The sequence below is a fragment of the Engystomops pustulosus genome, chromosome 4, assembly GCF_040894005.1.
Source record: "Engystomops pustulosus chromosome 4, aEngPut4.maternal, whole genome shotgun sequence".
NCBI classification, from domain to species: Eukaryota; Metazoa; Chordata; class Amphibia; order Anura; family Leptodactylidae; genus Engystomops; species Engystomops pustulosus.
The window spans coordinates 154,520,388-154,539,729 of record NC_092414.1 but is presented as its reverse complement, the minus strand read 5'-3'; the positions used below and the strand labels follow the sequence as shown (position 1 = coordinate 154,539,729).

At 37.6% G+C, this 19,342-nt stretch overlaps 1 protein-coding gene across 6 annotated transcripts in view; it reads right to left on the bottom strand.

Annotated features, from left to right (window-relative positions):
• Positions 1-8,975: 8,975 nt before the first annotated feature.
• The window catches only part of WDR72 (WD repeat domain 72), a 135,826-nt gene continuing 125,459 nt past the window's right edge, over positions 8,976-19,342 (bottom strand). For all 6 annotated transcript variants that reach the window (XM_072148193.1, XM_072148189.1, XM_072148190.1 and 3 more), the window contains 2 exons: positions 17,060-17,155; positions 8,976-10,040 (listed from right to left, as the gene is read on the bottom strand). In XM_072148193.1, coding sequence (XP_072004294.1) covers positions 9,985-10,040; positions 17,060-17,155 — 152 coding nt within the window. In that variant the 3' untranslated portion in view covers positions 8,976-9,984. The remainder of the gene's footprint in view (positions 10,041-17,059; positions 17,156-19,342) is intronic.

Below are 19,342 nucleotides of genomic sequence, written 5' to 3'. Positions count from 1 at the left end.
GTTTTGTTCCTTATCTTTATTATAGTATATTCTATCATCATTTCAATTATTAGTATAACTTAGAAATATTCGCCCATTCAGAACTCTATTACATCACAAGAAAAATGGAATATCCCTCTGAAGATTTAAAGAAGCTAGAAAAGAGCTGGCTGACATTGTTGAAATGAAATATACATTAAAGCCGGCTGAAAATAACGATAGAAGATAATAGTTTCAGCCCTACAATTGCTGGAATACGTTACTTATAATAACTTGCATTTTGTGATAGTTGAGGAGAAGGAAGGAATTTTTAGAGCAAACTCCAGGGAGCTGTTTCTATTAAGCTGCTGGCAGGTGGTTTATCATGACTTCTTACATGCCATAATAAAGTCTAGCAATTCAGCAGAGTAACATTGTATTTCTATTGTTCATTTGTATGAAAATTCATGGAGCAGTGTCAAAAAAAAAAAAAAAAATCATTGCATGCAGATTGTATTGCTGCAGAAATTCTATTTTATTTCATTGATGCCATTGGATAAATGCATATTGAATGGGATATTGTAAGTAAAAAGAACTATAAAATGACACTACACATATACAGTAATAAAAAGTAAATTCAATGTGGGCTACATCTAAAGACTAACCAAAAGCAACAAAAACATTCCTAGTACTCCAAAACATCTTACTCTTCAACTTCTTTTAGTGTACTAGTGGATAAGCCTTTATCTACCCATTTTGAAATCTTGTGGCTTTGACATGGAACAACTTTATTACCCAAATAAGTCCCTCATCCATATTTAACCTTTATCTTCATAAAGCATTTCACATAGACATTGGGTCACATTTACTTACAAGGTCACTTGAGTTCACTGAAATTGCATTGTCCGTCTATGATGCTGTGTGCGGCGATTCACTAAGAATGTGTGCCTGAAATCATGAATGTGTCGCTTCCCCGCACAGGTGCAACAGAGTTCACCATCTTTTTTGAGGTGCACTTTTAACATTTGACGTATATACCTCTAATATAGTGGCGACTGTACAGTATGGAACAGTAACCTAGTAGTGGACTATTGGGGGATGACTCCAGGGTCTGTTCTCCTGTTACCCCATTATGGTGTAGCCCCTTCTTACCCGAGTTGAAACCTCTTCCAGACTTTGAGTTCTTGGTGCGCAACGGGATTAAATATCTAGTTCAGTTGTACCAGAATGGGATCTTCAGGACCTTTGCATCCCTTAGTCTAGAGTTTAATATAGCTCCCACAGCTTTCTAAAGTTACCTGCAACTGCGCCACATGCTGGGGGTCCAGTCTGGGAGGAAGGAAATAAGATTGAGCACAGTCCTATGGAAACCGTTACCAGAATCAAAGACCTTGAGAAGCCTACATCCATCTTTTATAACCAATTGATGGATTCCCAGCCATCACCTGCTGTAAGAAGCTTTCATATATTTCAACGTGATATCCCTGACCTGGAGGACCATCATCTCAACGAAATTACATACAACTGGCGCTCAACAGTAATCAGTGCCCAAGACCAGTTGATAAAGGTTAAGTGGCTGTATCGAGTATACTCCTCTCTAGGTGCCGAGAGAGTACAGGTACTTTCTTTCACATGGTTTGAGAATGTCCATCCATTCAGGATTACTGGATGGGAATTCATTCTTACATTTACGAGTGTCTGCGTCTCCCCGTTGTCTGCTCCCCTTGGGTGTGTCTTCTGGGCCTGGTAAGGGACATACTTCAGGCTAAATTTGAGTGGGGAAAGCCAAAGGATGCACCCCGACGCGCGTTTCGCACAAATGCTTCGAAGCATTTGTGCGAAACGCGCGTCGGGGTGCATCATTTGGCTTTCCCCTGATCTGCCCAGTGTCAGTCCAACATGACTTCGGGTGAGTGTGCAATAGCAATATGACTATTTTCCAACACTGGATGGATCCTCCAGTGCTGTGTACGGTTTACCTTTAATGCTTTGTTGCCACTTTTTCCCCTATTTATTTGAGTCTAAATATTCGACTGCATTATTTTTATTACTAACAACTTTACTCAGACCCTGGGCTAATAGGGGTAGCCACTGGTCTCCTGTGCTGCCCTTTCTTTCATCTTGGGCTACTTGTGTCCCCCGTGTATTGTATGTATTTACATTTTCCCATTTGAGGGTATATATGTCAAACCTATGTATGTATTTCCAAATAAAGAGTATTATATTTTTATACATTGGTGTTTTGTGGCCATTCTGGTTTCTTTTTGGTATTTTTGACTTTATAAGTTGGAGAGGCCCTGATGATCTGCAGAGAAGTGTAGGGGTAAATTTTGGTTTTAAATTTGAGAGGGCTCTGTTTAGACTCCTACTGTTCTATGGTAGGAGGGTTATTTTGCTGAATTGGAAGCCTCCAAAGCGCTCTATGCTATATAAATGGATTTCGCTGATTAATGCGGAACTCTCGGTTTATAAACTCACACTGCTTCTGAGGTACTCCCGATTGTTCAGCTCAGACTGCTTCGGGTGTGGAGGAGGAATAGCTCAGTATGTGTGATGTGTGAATGGTTGGTTGAATGTAAGGTCTACACCTTTGGGAAAGGGTGCCCCTTGTTTCTGTATCATTGGCTGATGTAATGATCCGTATTGATATTCTGGTTCTGATCGTCGATTCTACTTGTTCTTCCCTGAGGTGGATGTTTACCTTTGTATAATGTTGTACTTTTGTAAAACAAAAAATACATTTTTAAAAAAAAAATTTGGTTGTGTGACACAATTTGAAAGATAAATACGGCGCTCCGTCCAAATCATATGGACTGTCCGATGGCGTGCCCCCTAATTTGTGCACCATAACAGGTGCACCACAAAAGGGTCACACACACACTTCTTAAATACATGTGCAAGCCGTTTTAGCAATGAAAAACGTTTCAAAGCTACGTAAATGTGCCCCATTGTGTTATAACGATATACTGGGTTAAATAGGAAGCCTGAAAGAGAAGTGGCGCTGAGTAGCAAATTTTAACACATCTTCAGAGTTTACTTTTTTAATAATGGACCCACACATTCTTAACCCCTTCCAGACATTTGACGTACTATTACTGCATGGGGGGAGGTACGTTCGCAGTGGATCGCTTGTTCAAGCTAGCCTGTAAAAGTAAAGAAAAAAGTTAAAAACGTAAATGTACAAAAAAAAAGAAACCAAAAATTTACAATTTTCTTTTCCTCCATACATTAAAGAGTTAATAAAATCTCATCAAAAAGCTATAGACCTACTAAAATGAAGTATTACTAAAGTGCATCTCATGTCAAAAAAAATAAGCCCTTATATGTCCAAATTAACAAATAAATAAAGATTGTATAGCCATTATAAAGTGACAATGCATAATCTGCTCTGAATGGCGCAGCTTCTCTTCGATGCCCTGGCGTGTGCCCATACAGCAGGTTACCACCACGTATGGGGTATTTTTATACACGGGAGAGATTGGGTATCAAATTTTGTGGAACGTTTTGGTATTTTATCCACTGAGAATTTGTACATTTTATGAAAAACACATTCATTTAGCCAAAAAAAAAGTAATTTTGAAATTGCATCCGATTTTTTTTAACCCCTGTAAAACAATTAAAGGGTTAACAAACTTCATAAAAATTGTGTTACATATGTTGAGGGGTGTAGTTTCTATAATGGGGTAATTTATGGGGTTTTACTTTTATTTAGGCCTCTCAAAGTGACTTCAAACCTGAGCAAGTCCCTCAATAGCAGGATTTTGCTTTTTTTATGAAAATGTGAAAAATTGCACCTGACGTTCAAAGCCCCTTACAAAAATGATAGTATGTATAAAAAACCATGGAGGCATAAAGTAGACATTCGGTGAATGTTATTTGTTACGTTTTTTGGTATTATGACTCATGTGTGGAAAAAGTAGCACATTTTGAATTTCGAAAATTGAGAATTTTTCCAAATTTTCACCAAATATCTGATTTTCTCATAAATAAATGCAAAACATACAAGCAAAATTTTTTAACTAACATGAAGTACAAAGTATCACGAGAAAAGAATTTCTTGGAATCACTTGGATATGTTAAAGCGTTCCAAAGTTATAACCACTTATAGTGACACAGGGCAGATTTGAAAAAATGGGCCGTGTCAGGAAGGTGAAAAGTGGCTTTGGCTTTAAGGGGTTAATATTGGATAATTGGGGGAAATAGTATTGCATACACTGCTGATTTTACCAGTTGTCCCTCCTACACAGAATGAAGAGGTCTGTCATTTTAAACGTAGGTATACTTCAACCACGAGAGACAGAATCCAAAAGAAAATCAATAAAAGAAAATCACATAGCATGATGTTTAAATAATTAATTAGCATTTTATTGAATGAAGTTATTATTTAATACAAAGAAAAACAGAACTTAATATTTGGTACAGAAACCTATGTTTGCATTTACAGAGGTCAGACGTTTGCTGATTTGCATACACTGCCACAAGGATTTCGGAATACTCCGTATAGATCTTTCATGCTTTGGGGTTTTCACTGAGTTTCAGCTCCCTACAAAGATTTTCATTTGGGTTAAGGTATGGAGATTGGCTAGGGCACTCCAGGACTTTGGAATACTTAATTGCCATGGCTGTGTGTTTTGGGCCATGCTGGAAGACTCAGTCGTCTACAGTGCTCTTAATAAGGGAAGGAGATTGTTGGCTACAATCTTTGCAAACAAGGACCCCCAAATTATAAAGTTTCCACACCAATACTTCAGAGTTGCGACAGTGTTCTTAGGGTTATAGTCACCCTTATACTTTCTCCAAACACAATGTGGGTATTTTAGAATTTTTTTTGTGTCTAGGTTTGGAGCTGTTTTGGCGCAGTTGTGATAAAAATGCTGTTTTGCAACTTTTCATTTTTATCATTGTGTCAAATAAACATAGAACAATGCATGGTCACCTTGACATAGAGATAAATAGAAAAAATAAGTTGTATCCGGCACTTCAATCTGATAGGTATAAAAAAATAAATACTATTTATTTAATATCCATTTAAAAAAAGAATAGACTTGCATACTCCCTTAGACCTACGCGTTTCGAACTTAACAATTCAGTTCTTATTCATGGTCTGAGATACATACACAAACAATTCGGTTAAAAAGACTGAAGGTCAGGTGTATGGAGTACACAATTACAAGCACATGTGTATTAGAAGGTCTTTGCACAGATAGATAATGCACTTTAGAATAATAGAAATTTTACAAATGTAACAACACAGAAAAATGAGAAAAAGAAATAAAATTATGACATTAATCTTCTAGGCTCTTGCGCAGCCCGATACATTAAGAGGATGAAGTCTCTTGATGTATCAGGCGGGGTCCTGCACAGCGTTTATTTCTACGCCTGGCTTAAATAGGCACAGCCGGCGAAATAAACACAACCGGCGACTTATTATATGTGAAAATTTGCCGTCTGCTGCGAGTGCGTAGACATGGAGACAGTATCGCCACACCCAGGCCCACTCACGGCCATCCACACCCCCATGCGGCTGGCCGCGCCTCCCCTTCATGCCCCAATGGCACGCTCAAACATAGTTTTCACAATTAGATTGAATTCATGATTTGCTAACTTTCTGTTTAGGTGCAAGTTTTGGTGTGAATTGATGCCAGTCCCTACCCTAGTCTATGGTCTGTGACTTTTGATGTTTTGTTTTTATGCGACTTATGCAAACAACCCACATAGTACAAGAGACTGCCAGCAGATGTATCTAGGGTCAAAGCCGCTTTAATGAATCAGATGGTCCTGTAGGAAGATATTGGGGCAGATTTACTTACCCGGTCCATTCGCAATCCAGCGGCGCGTTCTCTGCGCTGAATTCGGGTCCGGCCGGGATTCACTAAGGTCCGTGCGCCGATATTCACTAGGTGTCGCTGCTGCGCCAAGGTCCGCCGGAGTTCACTTGCTTTTTCCTGGTGTATGTGAGTGCTTGATCTTGCGACACAAATGCCCCACGCCCCCCGATTTCTGTCGTGTGAAAGTCGGCGCGATTGCGCCAAAAATCGATCGCGTGCGCCACAATCCCGTGAAATACAGCGCAAAACGGAAATATTCGGGAAAAACCCAACGGATTCGCGGCTGCGGACCCTTAGTAAATGTGCCCCATTATATCACTTGAGAAAGTACATTTTATCTACCTTTTCTCATGGCATGAGATGCAAGTGGAGAGACAATTACTTTATTCTAGTTAAGTATAAAACAAAGTGTGTTGTAGTATTGCAGTCCCCTGCACAATAGATTTATGCATCATTTGCTGAAGTATATTTTAAATGTGATCTTGTTAATATTAGTTTTACAGTTCCCGTCAAAATAGCATCAAGGTTAATTTGTGTTAAAAAGTAGTGGACTGGCTACAATATTCTGATTTCCTTCTTCATACATAAACTGCATACTACATGTACTATACGGACTACTGCAAATATGATTATATTTGTTACTGAGGCAATGTGCTGAAAAATAAGATGTAGCCGGCTGTCTTGTTACTCAGTTTCAGTTTATTGTAATGGTATCAAAAATGTAAAAATTTGAATAAATAAAAACTTAAAAAAATAATACGGTAATAAATCGCCTACTTTGTGTTTTTAAATCCTGGACAGGTCAGACAGGGGCAGCAAGATCAATTTGTGGCTTTTTATGCTTTACAATGTCCTCTCCGAGTCCTGACAATATCTTTAGATTCTACTACTGGGTTGATAGATACTTTGAAATGTTTAATCTTTGTAACTGATTTAATTTCTATCCGGGAATTCATCCTGTACGCAGTATAAATTATAACTTGTTTCTGTAGAGGATTTTCCTTGTAGTTCACATCTCAGACATGTGAATACAACATGATGTATTTAGGATATTTTTGTCACACTCGAAATTATATGGAGATAGTCATTATAGAAATGCATTGAAACAGCTCTGTGCAGGCGGATGACACAAATGTTGTACAGCTCTCTCAGTACACATTATACAGCAGTATTTATTGGGGTCACAAACGGTTTTACTCAATTCCTTTGAAAATGGCTGATGTTCAGAAAAGCCCACATGGGCCCAATTTTCTTCAAAGCTTGTTGTATGGTGTACATAGCGAGGACATTTTTCACTTGCATGCTACCTTTATGACACTCTTGTTTAAATAATGTGCATGGTTTCAGAGCAGATGCAAGAGCTAACTGCTTTAGGCAGATATATAGAGGAACAGAAGAGCTATGGATAGCGTTATAGCTTCCATTTCAGAATATACTGAAATTGTTGGTGCTACTTATGGTGGCAATTCACAAGTGGTAATTCCGAGCATAACAATCTGGTATTGTTAGACTGTATTTGTGAATACTGGTTAAGATTATCTATTAATACAGTAGAAGTGTTTTGATTTTTGCAAAAAACAATTATAAAAAGTAATTTCTACAACAAATTATACAATAATAAAAAGTAAATTCTACAACAAATGCTCAAAGTTTAGGGTTTATCTTAATATAATTTTGAATGAGTTTGTCATGTCTTAATATACTTTAACCTGAGTAAAGTTTTTTTGTTTTGTAATTAAAATTCTTTATTGTTACCAAAATAACTTCATAGGAAATTGTTTTATCATTATAATTAGTTTGATACTAGTCATAATGATACTGTTAGAGAGTTACGCAATCTAGTTTAAGGGGTTGTTCACTTTCAGCAAATAATTCATATAGTCCGTGTAAGGAAAAGTTATACAATTTTCCTATATATTTTCTGTATGAATTCCTTGCGATTTTCTAGATCTCTGCTTCCTGTCCTGCTAAAGAAAGTTTATTTGCAGTGGATAGAACTCTGTCCATGGTCATGTGATGATACACAGGTGCACGAGCCATTATCATCATAGTGCGTAATCAGAGACGTTTGATACTAATGGCTCCTGCACCTGCCTGTCCATCACATGACCAGGGACAGATTTCTATCCACAGGAAGTAAACATAAAAACTTCCTATACAATGATAGGAAACAGAGATCTAGAAAGCCATTAGGACTTGATACAGAAAGTATATTGGAAAATTGTATAACTTTTCCTTACACAAACAATAACAATTATTTGCTGAAAGTTGACAACTCCTTTAAATCTCAACTTTAACTGAACAAACTCCTACTGTTGGACACTACTAAGACTCTACAGTTAACTGGTTCCTAACCACCCACTGTAGATTTTAGATGGGAATCTCAGGTCTCTAATGTTTGGGCCATGGTATCTTTATGCTCAGGCAGCTGAATGTCAGTTCTCCTGCTGCAGTCAGCTATAGGGCACTAAATGAAATGAAAAAATGAAAAATTCAATTATGACCTGTAAAAGACAAAGTAAATGTGTGTAAGGCTCTTCTTGGATGTTAATTGTAGGTGCACATATTCATTTAAAAAAAAAACATTTTTGTTAAACTATTCAAAACATTCAAGCATGCAAATAGAAAATGTGTACAAAGACAAATTCATTTCTGTCATAGCTGAATATCATGGTATTATGGTATTATAGTCCCTTTAAGTGGGTTAAGTGATGTGCTGAAACCAAAGTGCAAAGTGGGCCACATATACATTCTAAATAATTTGAAAAACACTTTGAAAAAACGTATATGACATGCTAACATTTGTGTGCATGACAGCAAAGTGCTATGTACAAACACCGTCCATAATGAGCTTTTATTTTAGAAGGTTATGTGCAAATACTGTTTTAACTTTTCGCTTTTCGAGTCACCATCAATATTTTGTCCATTTTATCAAAATCTCATATCAAAATCTACCGTATTTTTCGGACTATAAGGCACACTAAAAATCCTTTGATTTTCTTAGAAATCAAAGGTGCGCCTTATAGTCCAGTGCGCCTTTTATATGAACCGTACTTACAGACAACAGCTGCCTTGTACTGTGCACAGGTCTGCCACCTGCTGGTCATTCATCCTTATAATCAGGTGCGCCTTATACTCCGGTGCGCCTTGTATATGAACCTAGACGTTTCAGCAGGCATTTATTGCCTTATAGTCCGAAAAATACTGTATATATCAAGACAGTGCCTAAGTTTACAATGTGTCTGATAGCATTTTGGAAATGGGACAGTTGTCTACTTTTAGAAAATATTTGAGTATGGCAGAAGGTAGCAAGAGTTTTTTATGCTGTCATTTATTTTTTTATGTGAAAATTGTCCTCACCTGCAGAAATGTAAAATGTTCAAATACTTCACAAAACTAAAGCTACAATACAGAAAAAATCCTTTTTCAGATTTAGTTTTAAGAACCTTTATTAAAGAGAATGTTACTTATCATACATAAGTATGAAAAGAAGTAAAAATGGACTCTTTCAAAGATGTATAAGTATCAGTCAACCCATTGCTTTTTTAAATCAAATCTAGATTACAGCTGGTGTTTATATCCTATGGATCTACAGAAATGAACATGGTGCCTGTGGATCCCGGAAAGAGAACATCATGGCTTCACTACGCAATCGCTGTAGGTATGGCACATGCACAATGAAGCTGGTGTATTATTGCGGCTTTACCAGCCGCATTGCCATAGTAGGCACCGATGCAGGATCCTCATCGGACTCACATCTAGATGGGTAAAAAAGTTGATTTAATTTTTCGCCACCCACAGCCTTCATACAGGTTCATTTGGTACTGTAAACCACTGTTCTATAAGGAACTATAGTTGGTTTAGGGTCCCAAATTGTACCGACAGGCTGTCTTTAAGTAGACATATGGGAGAGAGGGAGTGTCCAGTCCCAGGTGCTTTGGCATAAATGCAGATTATATAATGTGGTTGTGGTGTCCTGAAACTTCATTCTTATATATAATTGGTCAGAATGTATTAACATAAAACTGATCATTATAGATATTTTTCATATCTTATGAAACAATACCCAGAAATAGTTTCTGACAAAATCATAATATGCATTATTTTAAATATGCTTTATTCTTCTATTCTAAAAATCATAGATAAATACTTGTGTAATGGCTTAATATGTTGCTATAGCTTGTTATTCAGGATACATTCAGCACACTTTACAATAACACACTTTAGACATCCAGGGATTCTGCTTCATGTCATCTGAAAAAGAAACAAAATAAAATACATTACAAAACTTTCATAAATGTCTTTGAAAGTTTTCAACTATTCAGTAAACAGTAGTGTAGGGGACATGTTTCTGGATGTCATTTCTGCAGCTGGAATGGCTAGAGTTAAAAGGAGCTGTGGGGGAGCAGTGAGATTATTTTGCTTTAGCTTTTTGCTTATTCTAAACCATTATAAAATATGTTTTTAGATTTAAAGGGAATGTATCACAAGTGCTTCCTTTTATTTCCTCTTTAATTATGGAGGCTGCCATCTTGCCTGAGCTCTAGTAAACCATTTAGTGATTTGCCCCTGCCAATGGCTGGAGCACCTCATTGATGTGTATAGAAGTTTTGTAGGTATACTCTGAGGGAAGGAGATAAGCGGTGACATCATAAAATGTCTCATTAGGATCCAATGATACATTATATATACACATAATATACAGTAGGTGTAGAATGTAAGTACAATGTGGCACATTTACTAAGGCCCTTGCGCCAGTTTTCTGGTGGACTTTGAACGTTCTTTTAGACCCAAACTGTTTTCAAACTGGTGCACTCTGCACTATACAGAGCCAACGTACATTTAGTGCAGTTTGCTCAGTTCTTAGTAAATGTGCCCCAATGTATGTTGAATTATTAAGGCTAGTATCTGCAGATCTTCCTTGCTCTAATATCCTTATTTTCTCCATTTTGGCGTGAAATCACTCTTGTGAATTGTGGTTTGTGAGCACCCTCATAAACATGAACTCACCATAACTAAAACTGCTATAAATTCCTAAAAACACAATGATTTCCAATGAAGCAAGGTATACTCAGTATAAACGACCCGAATATAATCTGAGGCACACAATTTTACCACAAAAAAACTGGGAAACTTATTGATTTATAAGCCATTATCAACGAAATGTCTAGCAGCCTCTCCTCACTAATTCAATGTCCAGCAGCAGCCTCCCCTCATTACTGAAATGTCCAGCTGCAGCCACCCCTCATTAATAAAATACCCCGCAGCCCCATCATTATTAAAATGTCCAGCAGCATCTACCCCTTATTAATAAAATGTCCAGCAAAGACCCCTCATAAATGAAATGTCCAGCAGAAGCCTCTACATTAATAAAATGTCTTGCAACAGCCTCCCTTCTTTAACAAAATGTCCTGAAGCAGCCTGCCCTCACTAATAGAATGTCCGGCAGTGTGAGCAGATGCACCTCTGTGCGAAAACAGAACGCATAGATGTGCATCTGCCCAAGCTGCTGGAGAGAAATGGAGCTGCCGGGGAAAAAAGGAATCTGGAGGTGAGCACCAGAGGTGAGTGTAAGTACTTTATTTTTTATATACTTCAGTGGGGCTTATACTTGACATACACTCTAGTGTATAAAGTAAATAGTTAAAATCTTTCAGAAGATTCATATTGTTTGTACAGTGCAAAGTTACATTCACATGTAACAGTTACATGCAAAGTTACAGTTACATTTGTTGTTAACTTCCAATCTCTGACTGTGTCTCTCTCCGGCTGCCTCCTACTGCCTGTGTCTGTCTCTGACGCTGGTTCTCTCTGTCTCCGACTGCCTTTTACTGTCTCAGAGTGTCTTTGCCTCTCACTCATCACTTGGGCACTATGGGGAGATATTTTAGAAGAGCAGAACTGTTCTAGTTGCCCATGGCAACCAATCAGAGCTCAAGTTTAACTTTCCCACAGCTGTATATAAAATTACAGCTGATCTCTGATTGGTTTACATGGGCCACTGGAACAATTATACCTCCGACATTTCTGCTAAATCTCCCCTATCTCTGTATCCCTATCCATCTTACCTCACACATAAGCTGTCTTATACTCACTGTCTTTGGAGCTCCGCTGCAGTCAGATTCATTAAAGTGGCTTTAGCCCTTGATAAATCTGCTGGCAGTGCTTTTTTCTATGTGGGTTGCTTGCGATAGGTGCATGAAAAGTCGCAAAAAAAAAAAAACACAAACAAAGTTGCAAGATAAATCAGGGTGGGGACTGTTGTCAATTTTCACCAAAACTTGCGCCTCAACCAAAATTTGGTCCAAATTGCAAATCATGAATTCAGTTGAATTGTGAAAACTAGTCTAAGTAAATAATGAATTTGGAGCTAGCAGGGTCTATGCCAAAGTGACTTTGCCCGGTCCTTTGTTCATTTGGTGCAATGAAAAGTCATAAAACTACATTTGTACCACAGCTGCGCCAAAATAATGCCAAACATCGACAAAAACCCTAATAATAAATACCCCCCCCCCCCCATTGCCTATACTGTAATAACCAATCAAAGCTCAGAACTCATATTAACCTCTTTCATCGTCTTCTGACCCGAATAACTTTTTTGTACTTTGGTGTACAGAGGTGTGTAAGGTGTCATTTTTTGCAAGATGAGCTGACATTTTTATTGCTACCATTTTGAGGACTGTGCAACCTTTTGATAACTTTTCATTACATTTTTTATGTTATGTAAGATGGTATAAATGTCGCTTTTCGGACATTTGGCCGCTATTTTCTGTTACGTGGTTCACTGTTGGCAATAACGGTTTTTATATTTTGCTAGAGCAGGCATTTTGGGATGCGGTGATACCTAACATGTTTGTGATTTTTACTGTTTATTCAGTTTTATATCAATTTTAGGGAAAGGGGGGAGTGATTATTTAAATTTTTAATATTCGATTATTATTTTTTAAACTTTTTTACTATTTCTTAGACCCTCTAGGGTACTTTAAACACCGGGTGAAAATTTCGGCTCAAAACCTAGTCTATGACGTCCCCTGAGTCACAGAGAGCGGCTGTGAAAAATGTTATGATTGCAAACGGGAGGGTGCAATCTTTATATATTAAGAATTTATAGTTCTGTCTTTATACTCATTTTAACCTCATCATATAAAACAGTCCCCGAGATAGCTACAAGAAAGGTTCTTTAGGTTTGTTAAGTTAGGGTTAGGGTTAACCCTAACCCTACTGTGTATACTTACCTTGTATATTTGCAGCATTGTCTTGCTGTACACTCCGTCGGGCTGTGCTAGTGGGGCGTCCATTCTGCATGCATGCCTCATACAAAAGGGAGGTAGGAGGCTCGGGAGAGCCAGGCAAGCTATAAGGTATAGTGAATGCGCCCATCTTCTGTTGCCGTATATATTTGTTAATTTGTATTACAGGCAGTCCCCGAGTTACGTACAAGATAGGTTCCATAGGTTTATTCTTAAGTTGAATTTGTATGTAAGTCAAAACTATTTATTTTATAATTGTAGATCCAGACAAAATTTTCTTTTGCCCCAGTGACAATTGTAGTTTCAAAATTTTTTGCTGTAATTATGAATAAAACTTCATAACAGACACCTTACAGCTGATCATTGGAGTCTGGGACTATACTAAAGCATCCAGAGAGCTTCATCAAAGGTCAAAGCGGGCAGAGATGTCCGTCTTTAACTAGGGGTCGTCTGTAAGTCGGGTGTCCTTAAGTTGGGGACTGCCACAGTTAGGGGTAATACATGATGTGGAGAAGCGTTATCCTCCTGAATATTCAGCTATGTCACCTTGTGGACTTTATTTGAACCTTACACCACTGTATTTTCAATTTTTATATATTTAAAATTTACCTGAATTCTATCATTAGAATATGCATGGATATATATATATATATATATATATATTTTTTTTTTTGTGAACTGTAGACATTAATCTTCTACCCATCCTCTATGGTTACTTAATATTTACATGATCAAACCTGTTTTACCTACCCTCCTATTGGAAGTGTGTTAATTTCTTATCACAGAATTTCATCCACACGGGAGCAGATAAATAATTCATGTTACCAGCTCTTTGTTGTGTGTCCCTGAACTGCACACAGAGCTCGGAGGCTGACAGCTGTGTCAGGACAAGCACCAAAGATCTGACATGACAAGTGACTAACAAGTTTCTTTCACTCTATAGTGAATGAAAACAATGGCACAAAGTACAAAAACCAAAATCCAACCCCAAAAAATCTACACTTTCTTTATGAACATCTCGAAGCGCGTGTGTCTGCAGTAAGCTTATTTCCAACCTCTGGTCATTTTCTGTGCTGCCCACCTCTTTTATTCTCCTCACTAGTCTGGCCATTTACGCCTGTCCACGGATCAATATGAACAATTCTTGGAGAAATACGATGTCTCTATGGCAACCAAGCCACAAATTCTCAGTGGAAGGCAATGAGACCAGTTCTGAATTCTCCAGAGGTTTTTCAGAGTTATAAGGAACAGTGTTTTAAAATTCAGGGATGGACACACAGGGAAGACTGAGCAATTCATTGTTTACTGCCAATATAATGATACCATATTTGAAGAATCCTATTCTCTACCTGGATCCCTGTCATCAATTTTATTCAAAGCACAAGTCTGCCTCATATATCTGTAGTAAGGGAGAATGCGGTGTGTCGGACAGAATAGAAATAAATTATAAGCAAATTCTTTTTTCTGTTCTAGAGAATTTTTAAATTTAGTTCATGAAGTGCAATACAGGAGAATAACTTGGATGTTAATAGTAAAAGTTTAAGCTGTAAAGTTGACAATTAATCTTGGCTACATTCTATATCATTAGGGACAATTGAAATACATTGATATTAAAGGTTTTTCCTGGGATTCTAACTAAAGGGAACCTGTCTTCATATTTTACCCCATTAAACGAACAGCCCCCCTCAGGTAGGGTATGAAATACACTTTCTAGAATTCCATCTCGTATGTGAAATCTTCTGTTTTGCTATGAAAAAGTCCCTCCAAAGTCATGTGCAAATGAGTAGAGAGGAGTCATATTTTCCCTAGATGACTCAAGTTTAAAGTCTGCAGGGGTAGCATCACTTCACATGTCCCTATCTTCAGTTCTATAGAACCCATAACCCTACTTTTGGTGTTATAATAAAGATATGAATCTTATAACATCAGATGTGTTTTTGAGATCTAAAGAATCAGAGATACTGGAAGTCAGAAATGCAAACTGCTAATAAAAATCCAATTCCCATAAGTTTTCAAATGCCTGTACCTCTAGTTCTGTAGATTACAAAACTTCAAGCTTGATGTGTTAGGAAAGATGAGATTCTTATCTTTTATATGAAACTAAAGCATCTATGTAGGTACTGTAGAAAAAAGCAAGGGGGTTTTGAAATGACACTCACTTTGGAGCCTCTAAACTTGACTGATTTCAAGTAAAATAGGACTCTTTTTTGGTAATTCTCAAATAATTTTGGAGAAGATTAATTAGAAGTAAAATTTTGAGATTTCACCTAAAGGAAGGAGTTGTAGGATGACATTTCATACCCTCAGCTAGTAGTTTAATGGCGTAAAATATTGTGGCAGGTTCACCTTGGAAGGAGTCTGTTCAGAGATTTCCTATTGAACAACAGGAATCATGCTATATACACAGTGTAACTGCTGCAGCCAACCACTTGCTATGCAGCTAGAGATTGGCTACAGCAGTCACAAGCATGTCATAGCTGAAGAGAAGTGATGAATGATCATCACATTTTAGGGGAAATTTTATGGGGCTTTTTTTATAATCACATGTAGGTAATATTTATAAATCCCAGACATATGTGTAATTTGTTGTAGTTTAAATATATCTAAGCAATGTACTGCAACATGTAGTTTAGGCTGCATTTACACCGATGTAAGCCCGCTCAGTTACAGCTAGGGCTGGCATACGTCAGCCGCGGTGGAGAGGAGGAGGGTGGTCCGTAACACGGGGAAAGATAGGACATGTACTTTATTTTTCTTATGTATGGAGCGGTACCATGCCAGTCTATGGGGGGCGTATGTATGGCTGCAAGCTTGCATGTCCTCCTACGGTCATGTCAATGCGGCTTTAGTATTAATTATTCCTATATCACATTTGGCCTTCTAAAAATGTGTTTCTGAAATCATCATTTTTATATATAATGCATTGAGTTCCTGCTTCCCTAATATGCAGCAGATCCAAAACTGTAAGTTAACTCTGCGGGGCCCCAATGTATAGTTCTACATTAAATTGCAGAGCAAGAAGTCCCTCTGTGTTCCTGTGATCACTGTTTCAAGATGAACAAACAATGCCCATAGCACTAAATCGTTGGATAGCAGCCAGCCACCAATATCTATACAACCTGATGCTTGGATACCTTACAAGAAATAGATTTGAAGGAGAAGTGTTGGTTGTAGCTCAGCTTGAAGCATAGAGAATATAAGCTTTCTGTTACACTATAACTAATACTAAGTGACCAATCTATATCATCTATGTTACATGTCTGGATGAACAAACTGAATCATAAATGTGCAGCAACATGACTCTTACTGGAACCTGAAGTAGCACTGTGTACAGACACAGGCTGCACTCTTTCATGGAAGATGAGATCTCCAGCCTGTCCCTGGAGGCCGGTCAGGTGACTTCTCTCAGCTGCCCCCTGTCAACTCAGCTACAAGACTTTGAAATTTCTCAACTAAGCTGACAGGCTAAAGAGAAGAGGAATCACATTTTTGAGATCACACAGTTGCAACATTTTAGGGGAAATTAAACACACTTGGAAAAAAAATTGCGCCATTCATTATATAATTGCCCCTATGGTGCCTATACCATATTATTTTGTGTACCTATTATCTGAAATAATAAAATTGTGAAGTAATAGTAAGTAATGTGCATTGGTTTGACTTCAAATTAATTAAAGTCCTTTAAGGAGAGTTTGCCTGTGTCAGCCTCTCTAAATTCAGTCATTGTAAACGGTCGGCAAGTGTGCGCTCAGAGGTTGGACCCAGCACATATATTTAGGAAAAGGCTTGAGTGTAAAACTAATTATAATGAAGTGGTAGTGTCAGCTTTCTTCTGAAGTCATAAAGCCTTTGGCCAATCTGAGACATGAAATCTTGATGAAAGAGCAAAATGAATAATCTCTGTGCGGCTTGACCATTAGAGGTGATTACTAATTTGCTGCAGTAGCTACTAAAAAGGTATTAGGCTCTTGCATTTTATGAGGAGGGATAATTGATAGAATATTTTGTCCAACTTTCAGTTACCTGGGCTATCTGTGTCCTCCAGTCCACTTTTTTCTATAATGGCTTCTGGCTCGTGGAAGTTTACGACTTTTTCACTTTTTGCTGAGGCATCAGGGCCTGCAAATTAAATAGACACAATGATATGTTGCAAAACTATTCAATCAATCACAATACAAAATGCTAAATCTATTATATTTTAAATCACCCATAAAAGTGCATTATATATTTTTCATACATATTTTTTTTTTTATTTAACTAATTAATGCAGAATCACAAAAATAAATGCTAGGAATCCCACCAATTCATAGAACAGATTGAGAAGAGTTTGACTAAGAGATAGCCAAGTACTTCTAAGAACAGGTGAGAAGCATAATCATATTGGCCCATCAGAGTCACAGAGAAGCATCTGGTAAGCCCAGGTTCTAACCCCATTCTGGACCCTAAAGGTCAAGCATATGACCTATGGAGGCTACTAGGATCTGTTTCATAGGTGTTAAAGGGGGAAGGGTCCACAGAATATTTATATCTAGAAAGCTCAAAAAGAACCCAGTTTGTCACTACTAATAAAACACTGAAGTATTTATTAATCTTGTGTCCTTTTCAGAACGTCTACAAATTAGCCTACAAATAAGTCAGTTACACATGGCCCGAAATAAAGTGGTCAAATAACAGTAAATCTAAAAATGTACCTGAACCTTTTCAGTGCTTTATGCAATCTTTTGTTATTTTGTCTTTCCATAGCAATGTTCTCATTCAATTTCTTAAGCAAGTCATTCCTAAGGCTTACTCTTATATAGGTGCCAAAGGTCCCAATGTGTTCATGGCCTTACTCTTGCTACCCTACACAGTAACATTTTTCCATCTTACACATTACAGGCAAATGTGCAGAACATTTCTAATATGTGTGATCCCTCAAACAATTCCTCAAAGCCACTGTGATGAGAGAAAATTGTTGGCATTGAGAGATGTGCATAGCCTTCACTTCTCTACACAGGTGGTAGAAACCCAAGCACCTACCACTGTCAGCTAGTCTTTTTCATCTCAGTTCCAACTCTCCTCAAGCTAAGCCACATGCAAGAACCCATCTGTCCTAAGGATGTAATAGAAAATGTGATTTATTAAACCAGGCCAACCTTCATCCATTTCTCCATAGCCCCTTTCTAACTCTTGAACCCAGTCCTCTAGCCATCACATTCTGACCTGTGTCAAAGTCGTTTAGATCTTTATGCTTCCCCATTTTTCCTGCTTCCAACACTTTAACTTAAATAAATGACTGTTCGCTCGCTGCCTTATAATTCCTACTCCTTGACAGGTACCATTGCCACAAGATAATCAATGTCATTTACTTCACCTGTCAATGGTCAGTGGTATATATAACTGAACTCCATGCACTCTATGATGGAATATAGCAATATATTATTTATTAAAGAATATGTTCCTTTGAGATTATTGGACAATGCTAAACACAAACAGAAGTGGAACTATTGTTAAATAAACATCTCAGCTTTCATTGTAGTCGAGATTCATTGCCCAAAGGGGTAAAACTACCATGTTCTTTCCGAGCCGATCTGACATTTAAATGTATAGCTGAATAATTAAGTTGAAGTTTCATTTAAAGCAAAAACCTTAAAACATTATTCAGCCTGAAAATGCATTGTTAAGTGACATGGTAGCCACTTCCATTACCCAAGGGGAACTACTTTCATATGAAATATACTGTAGTCAGTGTACCGCATAAGATACTAAATTGAGCAGATATTCTCTCCAATAAACAATATGCAGGGCTTCCACTTTCCATTTCTTATATCTGACTATCCTTCCTTGCCTATTGCCGCCAGAGCAGGTATATTGACAGCATCAAATGATATAGATTCATATAGGAATTAAATATTATGTTGGAAACTGTTGAAAGAGGTGTAGGTGCAACGTCCCAGTCTCTTGTAATGATCTTATATGTATATCTGATGTATTAATCTCATGAATCATTAGTAAAAGCAATATTCTTGGAGTGGGTTGGAGATACTCCTGCCTTAAAATTAGTTTTTGCAATGGAAAAGGTTTTTTATATGTGATCCACGGATTTAAGGGAACCTGTCACCAGGAACCTAATTTTCACTAAAGACAGGTTGCAGAAGCTTATTACAGCTGCAGTGCAAATATGCCTTTGTGCTTTCTCTAAGCATTTGCATTACAATATAATTGTGTGTTTAAACTTACATGGCTTCCTGGAAAAATCCCATGTGTAGTCCCAGGGGTTGGGCTTTGGTTTGGATGCATTTCAAAAAACAACATGATGCTTGTCTA